Source organism: Tyto alba, unplaced genomic scaffold (genome assembly GCF_018691265.1).
Source record: "Tyto alba isolate M040663 unplaced genomic scaffold, T.alba_DEE_v4.0 Super-Scaffold_2, whole genome shotgun sequence".
NCBI lineage: Eukaryota > Metazoa > Chordata > Aves > Strigiformes > Tytonidae > Tyto > Tyto alba.
In genome coordinates, this window is record NW_024881282.1 from 68,026,775 (window position 1) to 68,038,815 (window position 12,041).

At 40.4% G+C, this 12,041-nt stretch overlaps 1 protein-coding gene across 4 annotated transcripts in view; it reads left to right on the forward strand.

Annotated features, from left to right (window-relative positions):
* Positions 1-12,041, forward strand: part of PLXNB2 (plexin B2) — a 265,806-nt gene that overhangs the window by 173,723 nt on the left and 80,042 nt on the right. For all 4 annotated transcript variants that reach the window (XM_033011456.2, XM_042793496.1, XM_042793495.1 and 1 more), the window contains 2 exons: positions 7,642-8,755; positions 10,448-10,630. In XM_033011456.2, coding sequence (XP_032867347.1) covers positions 7,642-8,755; positions 10,448-10,630 — 1,297 coding nt within the window. The remainder of the gene's footprint in view (positions 1-7,641; positions 8,756-10,447; positions 10,631-12,041) is intronic.

The window sequence follows — 12,041 nt, forward strand, 5'->3', positions numbered from 1 at the left end:
TCCAGGAGGGCAGGAATGCAGGCTTTCTCACACAGCATTTCTCTTCCCTGTGTGTGCTCCTGCCTGTAGTAGCAGTGGAGCTGGATTGTGTGTATGGAACCTTCTTATTTGAGGTGATAATATGAACACTTGCTCCCATAATAAAAATTACAATAATAAAAATTAGGATTTGAAAAGACCTTTCTGGCATAAGCTACCGGTGTCTCAAACTGGTTTATACTCTGTAATTGCTGGTAGCTAATGCTGTGGAATGAGGTCTTTCCAAGGCAGCTATTTTTATTGACTTTTTTTTTAAGCTACTTAGCACTGTGAACTCTTGAAGATATTTTCATTTAAGAGAATTTTTGTCTTGATCCCTAAGAGCAGCAAAAAACCCACCCTTGGACTATGGCAGAATCCATGGTATAAAAGATTTTCAAAATCAAAACGCTGCCAGGTCTGGCTGTAATAAACCAAGGAATTCATTAGAGTTCAGCTTTGTGTAGCATGGCTCTGCTTCTAAGAATGCATATAAATCTCCAAAGTGCTACTCTTCTTTTTTGTTTACCTGCTGATGTTGCAGAGACAGCACATTATTGGAAATTCTTGAGTGTGATCGCAAAATACGTAAGTATGCATTTTCTGAGTCTCATTACCTGTTCTTAACGCTCTTTTGAGCAACTCCTAGTTGAAAAATTACGACTCACATTGCTCCCTCTTGCTCTGAATTTGGATCCAGATCAGAATAATAAATACTTCGGAGTTCAGGTGTGTGCAGATGAAAGGTTTTGATTCAGACTACTAATAGTGTTATTAAGTTAGCTTGAAGCTAATGACTTAATTATTAATGTGAACTCTGAATTTGCTAGCTGCTTGCCTCACTTAAACTTTTGACTCAGCCCTGCTGATTTTGCACCAAGTTCTTGAGAGTCCTTGGTGTGGAGATGCTGGAATGCTGGTGGATACAGTATCTACTGTGAAAAGCAGTTGTGCTTCTCAGCTGTTAATTCAGTTGCAATGCCTGGAGAAAACATTTCTGTTAGGGTTGCTGGCCTGTTTGTACGTGGCAATACTGTTTTACTGTAATTGCCAGAGATATTAGAGCAGGATGAGATCCCCTGTTTAATCCCCTCCCTACCCCCTTGGAGATTGTGAGACACAAGGAAGGTTTGGTGATTTTTGGTAAATGTCTAGTGGTACAGAATCTCAGAACTCATCATCTTCCTTTGTGGGAAGCTTGACGGGGATGACCTTGTAAGTAAAATTCAAGAAAAGTCCTTGAAATTCTCTCTCGCTGGCCTTGCTCATGCAACACTTCTTCATCCTTTAAAGCGCATCCCTCTGCCCTTGACGTCCCAGCTAGACAGGCTGTGGGATGCCTCAACATCCTCTTGGGTTAATGGGCTCTCTCAGGGAGTGAGTTATCTGAGCTCTTTTCGCTGCTGATACCTCAGATCTTCTGAAAGATGAGAGTCTCCAGAGTGATGTAAGGATCTTCTTGCCCATCCCCTTTCCCAGGGGAACCATCCAGTGCACACTCTCCTCTCCCAGACACCGCTGGCCTCTGCTGATGCTGCAGGAGCGAGAGATAGATTTACTCCTCTTTGGGCCCTGGAGTACAGCTCATTCTTGCCAGATGAAACTATGGTATGGGTGTATTGGGCTTGCGTAGCAAGGTTTTGGTAGTGGGGGGGCTCAGGGGTGACTTCCGTGAGAAGCTGCTAAAAGCTTCCTCTGTGTCCAATGGAACAAATGCCGGCCAGCTCCAAGACAGACCCACCGCTGGCCAAGGCTGAGCCCATCAGTGATGGTGGTCGTGCCTCTGGGATAACATATGTAAGAAGGAGGAAAAAAACTGCTGCAGAACAGCAACCAGAGGAGAGGAGTGAGAATATGTGAGAGGAACAACCCTGCAGATGCCAAGGTCAATGAAGAAGGAGGGGGAGGAGGTGCTTCAGTTATCGGAGCAGAGATTCCCCTGCAGCCTGTGGTGAAGACCATGGTGAGGCAGGCTGTGTCTCTGTGATTACCATGGTGAGGAGACTGTGACCCCGTGGGAACAGAGCAGGCTCCTGGCAAAACCTGTGGGCCTGTGGGGAGAGGAGCTCGAGATGGAGCAGGTTTTCTGGCAGGACTTGTGACCCCATGGGGGACCCATGCTGGAGCAGTCTTCCTGAAGGACTGCACCCCGTGGGAGGGACCCACGCTGGAGCAGTGTGTGAAGAACTGCAGCCTGTGGGAAGGACTCACATTAGAGAAGTTCGTGGAGGACTGCCTCCCGTGGGAGGGACCCCACACTGGAGCAGGGGAGGAGTGTGAAAAGGAAGGAACGGCAGAGACAACGTGTGATGAACTGACCACAGACCCCATTCCCCATCTGCCTGGAAGAGGTAGAGAAATTGGGAGTGAAGTTGAACCCAGGAAGAACAGAGGGGTGAGAGGAAGGCGTTTTAAGGTCTGGTTTTATTTCTCATTACCCTACTCTGACTTTATTGGCAGTAAATTAAATTAATTTATCCGAATCGAGTCTCTTTTGCCTGTGAGGGTGATTGGTGAGTGATCTCTCCCTGTCGTTATCTCAACCTACAAGACTTTTGGTGTATTTTTCTCCCCCTGTCCAGTTGAGGAGGGGAAGATGATAAAGTGGCTTTGGTGGGCACCTGGCATCCAGCCAGGGTCAACCCACCACAGCTCATTCTTGCCAGATGAAACCCTGCTTTTCGGTAACCTGAGTTTGTTGTTCCATGTCTCTTCCATTTATTTTGCCCACAGATTGCAGAAAAACACCTGCAGAATGCACAGGGACTGAGAGTGTGTAAGAGTCATTATTTCCTTGGCAAATACATAATTTCCAACCAGTCCTTGTAAAAGAAGATCCATATCAATAGAACTATTAAACATACTTTTTAAAAAATAAACCTTATATTATTGAAAGTTACTCAAAAAAAAAAAAAAAAAAAAAGGAAACAACTGAGAATTTGCCTTGTGAAAGCAAACAAAACTTTTGTCTTCCACATCAGGAGCAGAATCGGTATTATAAGTATTTGTCCAATCTTGCCACTTTTCCAGCAGTTTGACTAGATGGGATGGTTGTCTCATATGAGGACACCCTGTATCTTAGCAAAATGTGTTTTGAGGAGCAGTGAAAGAGATGGAAAATTACTCCTTTTATGTTTGAGCAGTACAGGCTATCACAACTTCTAATGAAATGGACGTTGGTTTTACATTCTCTGCAGAGTGACTTCCCACAGTTCACTGACCCACAGGTCCCATCTGCTAACAGCAAGCCGTCACAACTAAAGACATGGACACCCATCACAGCAATTGCTATTCTCAGAGGTTACACTAAACCAATTTTGCACCTATGCTGTAGTCTACAAAATAAGTCCTTCTCCCTCCAAAGCCTTTCCAGCATGTTGCTGTGCTCTCAGGAAATGGGTTTGAATCCTGCGTAGTGTTTTTTCAGGTGATTCCTTCTCTGAACCAGCAACCTCCATCATTCATTGGTTTTAGGAAACAGTAATAAAAGTTTAAGCCGGGGAGGAGAGTGCTAACATTTACCTACAGTTCTCACAGAAGCAGAAACTTTAAAATCTGAACTGAAAATTTGCTCATCCCCTGCCTCACACACATTATCCGGTTTCTGTTCTGAATTCTTTTGAGCTTAAAAATGAAAGCTGAATTGGTTTTGACCTGTGGAAAACCTATCGGAAGCTAAAAACAAAGTTGCTCAAAATGGGGGAGAAGAGAAATGTCATTCCTCTTTCCCCAGATATCTACACCATTTGGGTGCATTCTTTGGATTTTTACCTTTTTTTGTGTTTCAAGTTTAGGGTCTTTTGGATCTTTTGGGGTCTCCCCGATTAGGGGAAAGTTTGCAGGGAGAACCACAGTTCTCTGCATTGCTTGCTGTTAAAGCTTATCAGTATCTGCCTCTCTTGGCAGAAGCATTTGTCTCTAGACCCAGAATTTCAACAAAGCTTTGTCTGGATGAGATGAGATAACAGAGTTTAATTCAGTATATACATATGGTTAATGAAAAACAACTCTGCAAAAAACACCACAGACGCTAAACTGGTGAGATTATTCCTTTGCTGAAGACGTTCTTGTCCATTGTTTTTGGCAATAACACTTGTTTTAGTTTTCAGTTATTCCAATTTCAGGCAAAATTTGGTATTCATCCACCTCAGCTGAAACAAATGTAATAAATTAAGTAACATAAAGCTAAAGTTATATTAAAGGCTAAAGAAAAGTGACTGGGAATGGCTGAAGAGTTGAAGGTTCCTGTATACAGGTACAGCAGAGGATTATGCAGTGAAGGAGGAAAACACCTGCCACATCCATGTCAGCATGTTGCTAGTGCTACTTCTTAAGGGTAATTAATAGCGTGAAGTCAATTTGAAACTCACTCTGTGCTTGTAGATTGTAGCTGCTCTTTTTTTCTGCGTGCCTTTTGAAGAATTGACTGTTACTTAAGGTTATTTGTCTTGCTTGAGTAGAAAAACATAAAGATACGGGTACTTAAAATTGATCTAGCAGTGGGTCAGAGCTCTGGTAGCTATGTCATTCCAACACGGTGTCTCTTCATGGTTACTACCATATCAGCTGGTCACAGCAGGATTCCTCCAGCTGCTACTTTCCAATTAAGTTAAGATCAGGTGAGAATAATCTGTGGTTGTAGAGCATCTCACTTTATTTTTCTTGCTTTTTTCTTTTCCTAAGCCTGGTATTTGAGAAGTGCATGGGAATTTAGTTCTGGATTTTTTCCATAGCATATTTAATTTTTGTTTACTGATTGCTTTGAAGGGGGGGATGGGAAATTAAACTAATAGATACAGAGAATGAAGAACTGTTATTTTGCATGGAGATCTGAGATCTGATGGTGTTTGGCATGAGACCAGGGTGGCAGGGAGTAAATGCTAGGGAAAAAAAAAAGATATGCAGAATCAATGGAGAAGGCATGTAGTTCTTAATAATTTAAATAAAAATGTTGCTAAGTAAACAAGGCAGAAAATAGTAGAGAGGAAGCATTACCCATTTTTTGTACAGAGAGATTAATTACTCCCATAAGAGTCTGGTTTAGAGATGCAAAATGTACTTTTCCTTAAGTCCTGGCTCTGGCATGAACCAGCAAGACTCTTTGTTCTGCCCGTGGGACAAAGGCAGGTATATTGCAAGTGCAGCTTCTGTGTCTTGGGTACCACAAATGGACAAAATATTTTTTTAAAATCCACTGAAATAAATGTACATGGAAGTGAACCAAGCACAGAAATTAAGGTACAATAAATCACTTTCATTTGAGGCATATTTTATTTTATAAGTAGAGCTATTTATGGCTTTTTTTGACTGAGAGCAGAGATTATAATAATCTAACAATAATTACCTTGTGGGAAAAACAGGAACAAATGAATCTGAATTCTTCTCCATTTGATCCTTGTGCAATAGATAGTAAAATGATAGAACTGTTATGAAACAACATTGCAGTAGTATGCCAAGCTGTTTTGTTATTTCATTGCAGATAACTGTAAGGGAAAATATTTGAAACTAGATGACATGCGTTATGACATACCATTTAGCCACGGAGATGTAAGCTGGGATCAACGCTTGTTTGGAAAATTGAGGTCCTTGGGAGCAGGAAGAAAAGAGAAGCTTCTGACAAATAGTATAAAAATTCTTTTGGGTTCCTTAGAGCAAGTCTGAGATTGTTGTAGGGAGGCTCAACACTTCATTACATTGCAAGGCATGTGCTGAAGTCCATGTGTCTGAAGAATGAGTTATAATTCTTGGCCTTTTCTTAGTCACTGTCATATGAGGTCAACCTATCATTAGAAAGTCAGACTGGTGCTGTCGGTAATGTACTGTCTCTTTGACCTCATTTTAGTTAGCTACTCAGTTTGGTACATGATAAAAGCTTTAACAAAACAAGATTGAAGTTAGCCTTTTATTTTGTCTTCCTTACTATCCTGAGTTACATTTAGTAGGTTTTTGGTTTTTTAGAAGTTAGAATCACTCTGCTTTTAGAAAAGCTGTTCTCACCATTGTACACACATTTTCTCCATAGAGGAGCAAAATGCAGTCAATACTGGAGGACAGGAGTTGTCTTTCTGCATTGCTGGCAATGCCAGGATGGTTTGGGGAGCTGGCAGATGGCTTGTGCTCAAAACAAGAGTCCTTCCCTCCCTGCTCAAATTTTTGCAGCCTGGTTGTTGATGTTTAACCTTAGTTATCCAGTATAAATGATGATTCAGGGAATTCTTTTTCACATCCCACCAGAGTCTATTGCTGTTGCCAAAACAGAAGTTATAGCTGACACAGGAGCATGGTTCCTTTATTATTATTTTTAATATTTTTCTTTTCTTTTTTACAGTTCCTCATTTTGACATTCTATGCTATTTTCCTCCTCCTACAAGGCTTTTGCATGTTAGATTACTTTGTTAAATGTTTCTCTTGTCTTTTCTGGGTTTTTATTTTTTCCTTTCTATTCATAGTTCCAGATATTTTCAGATTTAACTCAAGATTCCATGTAAGTTTGCAGGTTCTTTCCTCATCAGACTATGGAGTCACATGGCTAACTTTGAAAATTAAAATACTGTGGATCATATTTCTTTTTCAGTACTTCCTCCAAACAGCATTTATCTTTTCCCCCTAACATCGGTGTGTTCAAGCGTGCCACCTTCTGTTTTCTGATCTCAGAACTAAACACTTGCAGAAAACATTGACAAAACGTTCTATGCTTAGGAAGCCAGTTGGGTCTTGCTTCCTCATTTAGCTCTTCAGGTTAAAGTTAGACCCCTTCTTACAAGTTTTAAAAGGTCTTTGTCTAATTCCAAAAAGCCAGGTGATCTGCTTGGGAAGTTAGAATTCTGGGAAAAAAAAAAAAAAAAAAAAAAAACCAAACAAACAAAAAACAAACAACAAAAAAACCCAACAACAAACAGTAACAGAGTCTTAATCCCATAAAACTCTTAAGTGATGTTCTTAAGACAGATTTGAAACTATTAAGTTGCAATGCTCTAGTGAATTAAGTGTTGGACTGTAATGCATACCAGCTGTCAGAGGCAATGTTGCATATTAAAGGCTCTACCATCTTCCAGCTTTACATTGATGAAGGATTAGCATAACACCTTGAAGATCAGCAGCAGCCAGATTCAGACTTACTTGTAGTCAACGGAAGATTTTTTTTCCTTTCTGGGGAAAGTCTTGCAACAACAAATGTCTCAAACACTTTTAAGTAAGTTCTCCCTCTCTATTAAGGAGGAGCCACCCGAAACACTGGGATCTTCCAGTTTATTTTTAAAATCTCAACAATAAATAATTCACACAGTGCGAAGCTGTCTGGAGAAGCATTACCACTTCTTGGCACACTATGTTGTTTCAAATTGTCTGTTCTCATTGTGCTTTAGCACAGGATTGATTATCTAATTGGTTATATGATAATCATTTAGACACATGACCTTGTTTAATCCCTCCCCAACACATTAAATTGCTAGGCAATTAACAAGATTTGAGGCTTTCCATAATGTTCATGATGTCTACACGTGCATTAGGATAAGTGTATTTGTGTCTGAAATCATGACAGAAAAAAACCCTTCATGTTGTTGAATTTTATGTAAATTTTATTTTGCAGTATGTTTCATGTTCTTCTTTTCTTCTCCTTTTTAGGTATTACATAGAAATGGCTTTATGGATCTGGACACTGAGCATTTTGAGCTGTTTTTGCATCACCGTATGCGGAAATGAGGAACTGAAATTTTTTCAGAGTGCTACAGAGCTAAATCATTTAACAGTGGATAATGACACTGGGATAATCTATTTGGGAGTGGTAAATGCTCTGTATCAGCTTACAGCAAACCTGGATGTAATAAGGTCTGTAGAAACAGGTCCAAGAAAGGACAACAAAAAGTGCACACCTCCCATTGATGAAAATCAATGTAAAGAGGCAGTACTGACTGACAATTACAACAAATTATTGTTGCTGAACAAGGCGAATAAAACAATTGTGGTGTGTGGAAGCCTTTTTAAGGGAATCTGTGCCATCAGAGATCTAGGAAACATTAGCAATGAGAAGTATTATGTAGACAGTAGTGGAGAAAAGTCCTTTGTAGCAAGCAACGACGAGAATGTATCAACTGTGGGATTGATCACTTCCTTGAATAATGACAGAGTGCTGTTTGTTGGGAAAGGGAATGGACCAAATGATAATGGGATAATAATCAGCACTCGGCAGCTCTACAGTAGGGATGGAAAAGACATTTTTGAAATGTATACAGACTCAGCAGCTGTTAAGTCAGCTTATCACTCATCAAGCACACAACAATTTGTGGCGGTCTTTGAGGATAAAAATTATGTTTATTTTATTTTTAATCAGCAAGAGAAACAGCCCGTCAATAACCGCACACTGATTGCACGTCTATGCAAAGATGATGCTCATTATTATTCCTACTTCGAAATGGACTTGGGTTGCAAAGATGATGATGATGGTGCCTATGACCACTGTCATTCTGCTTATGTCACTACTCCAGGAGAAGAGCTGGCTGAGAGCATGGCTCAGCAGAGACAAACTACGGATGCTCTCTCAGATGACAAAGTTCTTCTTGCACTCTTCAGCAAAGTAAACAAAGATAACGGCTCTCTAAAATCTGCCATGTGTGTGTTTTCCTTGCGGCACATCAATGAAAAGATGGAAAAAAACCGAAATGATTGCTACACTAAAAAGAATACCAGCTCATTTTACAAACTTTTTGCAGCAGAAAACCCGTGTGCATCACATGGACTGGTAATATCAGTATCAGTTTTAGAATCTGTGTTAGAATTAGTGGAAAATATACAACTGCATGTTTTGGGGTGGCTTTGAGCTAAACTACAGTGAGATCAGATGACTGAAAAGTCAATAGCCAGATTCACTATAGAGACAGAATGTGTGTGTGGGGGGTGTTGTGGAACAGGTCAAGTAGCAAGATAGTAATAATTTGGAGTCTTTTAAAAAAAGATCTGATGTCTTCTGAAAGATTAATATTTTCATAAATGTGTTTCTTTTAAAAGGTTCCTTCTGGTATGGAAATTACTGAATCAAATGCAATGATTTGTTATGCCCATGATCAGCTTCCAGATGATCACTATAGACAGTTCTGGTCTCAGACAACATATTTACAATGTTTTTAAATGGTATTAAGAGTCTTGTAGGTGATATCTGGAGTTCAGTGTTGTTTCTCACTTGGATTTGAATTTTCAGATAACTGGAAATAAGCAGGTTTCTTATATTCAGGTAGTGTTCATATTTTGCTCTGGCTCAAAATATTTCCATAGCATGATGACCATGTTCTTTTTATGGCTTGTCATTACCTTGGCTATAAGGTTTTTGGAAGACACTGTTGCACCCCTCCAGATACTCTCACATACCAGTCACTTCATGACTATATCTCTGAGAGACAGTTTTCAACATCTCTGTTGACTTTATGATGGTTTTGCCCCCACCACCCTATTCCCAAGCCCTGCTTGTATATGCCATTCATTACTGTAGACAGCCCTAAACTGGATTGAGAAACTGTATCATCTTAAAAATAACTCAGCCAGTTTTTAGGAGGATGTCTTAATTCCCCAACCTAAGCAAGGTACACGCATAGCAGCTGTTTGAGCACAGCTTAAGAAGTGGTGTGCTACAGTCCAGGGGTAGGAGTGAACAATTGACGAGATGGGGTATGGGAATACCTTATGTTGGTATTGACCCATAATCCTTCATCTCATGAAACCACAGCCCTCTCCCACACAGCAGGTCACAAGCACTGATAAGCCAAAAGAATACTTTTTGCTTCCAAACACCACTGTTACTCACTGCAGTACCCTGCATCTGAGGTGAGCATCACACATAGAAATCCTGAATGTGTCAAGTGGAGCGGCTGTGGCTTCCGGCAAAAAGGAGGTGTGGATTTCAGATCAGGAAGACAGTCTCATTACCAAATATAGCAGGAAAGGCAAGGTGTGAATGAACTTCCTTCTGGTGGCACTCCCTGCAGCTCAGGATTAAAGCATAGTGAAGAGAAAATGTGTTGAAGTTGATGAGATGGTTGCCAGGGGGTTGCTTTTCTATGGATAACAGCAAATTAAGAAACAAAACAGCATTCAAAAAACAGTCTTCAACACAAAACTGGGCAACCCAATCTATTTGACATGTTCATTTTAATTAAACAAACTGGTTACTTTTTAAACTGTAATGAAATAGAAACAAAAAATGTTCTCTCCCCATGTCTCCTGGAAAGTGAAAGCATTGAAGCAGTTTGCAATTAGCAGGCTGTTTTCTGATTGCTGCCTGTTGGCTGGGGGGAAATGGCCCGACAATCCATTTCTGTCTTTCTACTCCTCTATGTCTGAGGGGTATTGTACTGTCTGGTAATAAGGTTGCACTCTATTCTTAGCTAGGAATTAGTGATCTGAATGTTTAACATCACTCTGTATTGCTATTCCTTATTAGAATGCAAGCAAAAATTTCCCCTGTGGCTCCGAACACTTGCCGTACCTTTTGGGAAGTAAGAATGGTGTTATAGAGAAGCCAGTACTGCAAAAAGAAGGGATGAATCTCACAGCCGTCACTGTGGCTGTGGAGAACGGGCATACCGTGGCCTTTCTGGGAACGTCGGATGGTAAAATTCTTAAGGTAACAAGCTGGACTTAAAAGACTGGAAGCAGTTTAAAAGGTCACAAACTGTAGTGATAGTGTACTTCAACTCTAAAAGTAAATGGGATTTATAAGATCGAATACCAAGAGCAAATTCTCTTGGAGCTTGGTATTTTTAATTTCAAAGAAAAACCACATTATTTCTGATGTACCTCAGCTATCCAATACACAGATTGAATTAGCATTGCCTGAATTACGCTTTTCCCAAAGGATTAGATACCTACTGAGAGCCTTGTATAAACAGCCTTAGGTAATCTAACAGCTGCTCTAGCCTTATCTCTATTCAATCACCTACTAGTTTAAGAGCAACTTTCCATTTCATAATCATTCTGGCCATTTGATGAATAGAGATGGCAATACAAAGCCCAAGCTACAGCTCTACTAAATTCTGACTGTGTGGTGTGGGGCTCAAGTGTTCACATTTGTGGCATTAAAATGTCAAGACTGCAATGCTAAACACCTTCTTTTGCTTGAATGGAAGTGATGGCCATTTGCCACTACATAGATTGAAATTTGAAGCTGACACTGTTGGTTAACGCAAGGCAACAAATTTGAACACCTCCAAGTGCAAAGGCTCTGACTGGAGAATTTTAATTTTACAGCACTAAAATAATTCAGTACTTACAAAAACAATTATACAAATATTAGCTATTATGAGCAGTGAGCAATGTCTTTTCATGACTGCTATGCTTTGCTTGCTGCTTTTGATGCCATATGCTTCAAATTGAAATGTTTTCCCTAATGTGAATTTGGGAACTTGAATACACAGGGGGTTTTCATTAATCATAGAATCATTTAGGTTAGAAAGGACCTTTAAGATCATTGAGTCCAACCATAAACCTAACACTGCTAAGTCCCACCAAACCATGTCCTTAAGTGCCACATCTACACATGTTAAATACTTATAGGGATGGTAACTCAGCCGCTTCCCTGGGCAGTCTGTTCCAATGCTTGATAACCCTTTCAGTGAAGAAATATTTCCTAATGTCCAATCTAAACCTCCCCTGGCACAATTTGAGGCCATTTCCTCTTGTCCTATTACTTGTTACTTGGGAAAAGAGATCAGCACCCACCTTGCTACAGCCTTCTTTCAGGTAGTTGTAGAGAGTAATAAGGTCTCCTGTCAGCCTCCTTTTCTCCAGACTAAACAACCCCAGTTCCCTCAGCTGGTCCTCATAAGACTTGTGCTCTAGATCCTTCACCATCTTTCTTGTCCTTCTTTGGACACACTCTAGCACCTCAGTGTCTTTCTTGCAGTGAGGGGCCCCAAACTGAACACAGTATTCGAGGTGCTGCTCACCAGTGCTGAGTACAGTGGGACAATCACTTCCCTAGTCCTACTGGCCACACTATTTCTGATACAAGCCAAGATGCTCTTGGCCTTCTTGGC